Genomic DNA, 2451 nt, shown 5'->3' with positions numbered 1-2451 from the left:
CGCAGGCCGGGAACTTTTGGTGAGAAAAGAGCCTGTTTGTTGCAGCGGGCGCGCTCGGCAAGACCGTGCCACCTGGGAGGGAGCTTCTGTCTCTGGATACGAGAGCCGGTGCTGAGCGCCTTCCCGGAGCAACCCCGCGACTAGTGCCCCGAGGCTGACCCTGGACCCTTTGGGGCATCTCTGGCAGCTTCCCTGGGGAGACGAGCGGGCAGGCGGGACCGGCGGGGGCCCGGTCTCTGCACCGTTGCCTGCGGCCTGTGCTCTGGGGCCGGCGTGCTGCCTTAGCCCGTCTCCTCCGGCGCCCGTGAGAGCGGCACGCGGCTCCCCGCGCCCCGGCGTGGAGGCCTCCTGCTTTTGCAAGACCCGCCCGGGAGTCGGCGCTGACCCTAGGGCTGCTCACCAGCTCCAGAGCTGGGCCAAGGCCTCAGGAAGAAGCCTGCTCGCAGGGAAAGTGCCCAAGGCCAGCGAGGACATGCTTACCCCTGCAAACACCTAGCTGCAAAAATAGCCAGGCAGGGGCCGGGGCTTCCCGGGGGAACAATGCTGGCAGGAGGAAGTGGACACTGCAGAGGATCCTTCCCCGCCGGCCTCTTGGGCCGCGCAGCTGAGCTGCTGCGTCTACCCAGCTCTGCCGAGACCTTGAACCTGCCAGAGATTTATTTGCTATGACATTGGCATCGTATCGGAACATCTGGCATTCGGCTGATAGCGGCTTGGGATCGGGGCGGAAGCTGCCTCTGCAGAGCCTGGCTCCCGGGACAGAGCCGTGTTTTCGTGCGCGCGCTCGCTCGCTCTCCTCTTCAGCTGCGCCGCAAGGAAAAAACAACCCGGGGCCGGTCGCTGCCTCTGCCCTTCCCGCTCTGCCGCGGGGCCCGGATGGCCCTGCCGGGGAGCCCCCGGTGCCAGCCGGCACGGGCTGTGCCGGAGGCACCTCGAGAGCCGTCGTGCTTCTCGAGAAAAGCACATGTGGCAGGGAGTGGCCCTTGCCCTGTCCCCTTGCCCCGTGCAGGTCTGTCTGGGCCTCGCTGCTCGGGCTCGGGCCCTGCTCCCCAAGGCCTGATGCTGTGGCAGGTGTTTCCACCCGCTCGGTCTCATCCTCCACCCACTTCCTCCCTCCTGCCCAGACGAGGGACACGATGATGACGGCACCAGCACGGGAAGGTGCGATGAGCAGCGTGCCGGGCTGCTCGGCCCCGGCGAGGCTCCCTGCAGCCTCCTCGTGGCCGGCACATCCCTGTCTGCAGCCCTGGCCCCTCGGGGTCCGCGTGGCCCGCCGTGTGCAGCCCTGCTGACTCGGAGGGGCCTGCCTGCGGCACGTCTGCAGGATCGGGGCCTCCCTCAGCTTCGCCGCGTGTCCACCGATGGCTCCATGGTGTGATCCTGCGTCAGCCCCTGGAGAAGCCCTTTGCTCCTGCATGTCTGCTCCAGGGTGGTGTGTGCGCATGCGGGTCTGTGCTGGGGGGGGCTCTGACTCCAGTCTTTTTCTCCACCGTGACCTTCCCCGGGGGTGTCGAGCCCGTTCCCCTGTCTGGCTCCCCTGCCGTGTGGGCTCTGGGTGCAGGATCCTGCTGTCGGAGTTGGACGCAAACTCCTTCCATTCAGATGCCGTCTGAGCAGACGTGCTACGCGCGTGCTTTGTGCGTTACCCCGGGCAGGCGCCGGGGCCTGCGAGCGCGGCTGCTTGCACCGCCTGCAACAGGGAACATGTGAGGAAAGCACAGACCGGTGCTGCTGGGGCATGGGGAGGCCGCTGGCTCCTTCCTGGCCCGGTGCTTGCCTGGCCCCCATAGGGCTCGCGGGGCAGCTGCTTTGTGCCGACGGCCCCGCGTGGCTCGGCTGTCTTGCTTTCCGGTTCAGGTCCCCCCATGTCCTGCTGCCCAGCGGGGACGCCGCCCCCCGGGGGTACAGCCTCTGGCACCCCAGTCCCCAGCCCAGTCCCGGGGCGCTGCTGGCTGGAGGCAGGGGCTGCTCTCAGGTCCCTGAGCTGGCCCGCCTTGAACCTCAGTGCAGGGGGGGGCCAGGAACCCCCCAGTCCTGCATGCACGGGACTATAAATCAGCCGTGTCTTGCTCTCTAATGAGCTCCTGCTCCCTTCCTGGGCAAGCCCGTGTCCATCCCATCCCTCCCCTTGGAAGCTCCTGTTGCCCTGTTGCTTTATCTATAGCAAAGGTCCCGCTTATCTCCGCTCTGCCCCGTTCTAAGGCTGGTTTATGAGCAGCGCTTTGTATCTTAATCATTTCTTCCTTTCTTTTTTTAGCGTGGTCACGTGGCCTCGGAAGCCAATGAGGCAACTAACGTGGGCCCATCTTCCCCAAGACTAGCCCCCCGTTGGGAGGAGATTGGCCGGGCATCCGGCACAGGGCTCGGCGCGAGTGTGCATGTGTGCGCATTTCTATAGCAAATACCCATACGCTAGAAGGAGCGCCTATAAATCACCCCCCCCCCCCCCCC

General features: G+C 66.2%; 1 protein-coding gene across 1 annotated transcript; it reads right to left on the bottom strand.

The window, feature by feature from the left end:
• Positions 1-424: 424 nt before the first annotated feature.
• LOC112548473 (spidroin-2-like) lies at positions 425-1417 on the bottom strand. The gene has a single exon (XM_025194404.1). It carries the CDS (start codon positions 1415-1417, stop codon positions 425-427), a length of 993 nt encoding a protein of 330 aa, XP_025050189.1.
• Positions 1418-2451: the final 1034 nt, after the last annotated feature.

The sequence above is a fragment of the Alligator sinensis genome, unplaced genomic scaffold (genome assembly GCF_000455745.1).
Source record: "Alligator sinensis unplaced genomic scaffold, ASM45574v1 scaffold611_2, whole genome shotgun sequence".
Taxonomy (NCBI): domain Eukaryota; kingdom Metazoa; phylum Chordata; order Crocodylia; family Alligatoridae; genus Alligator; species Alligator sinensis.
This window is presented reverse-complemented; position numbering and strand designations above follow the sequence as displayed.

Bases quoted from the DNA above. Each gene is read 5' to 3' on its own strand.
- LOC112548473 (XM_025194404.1), bottom strand. From the start codon at position 1,417: ATGCAGGAGCAAAGGGCTTCTCCAGGGGCTGACGCAGGATCACACCAT.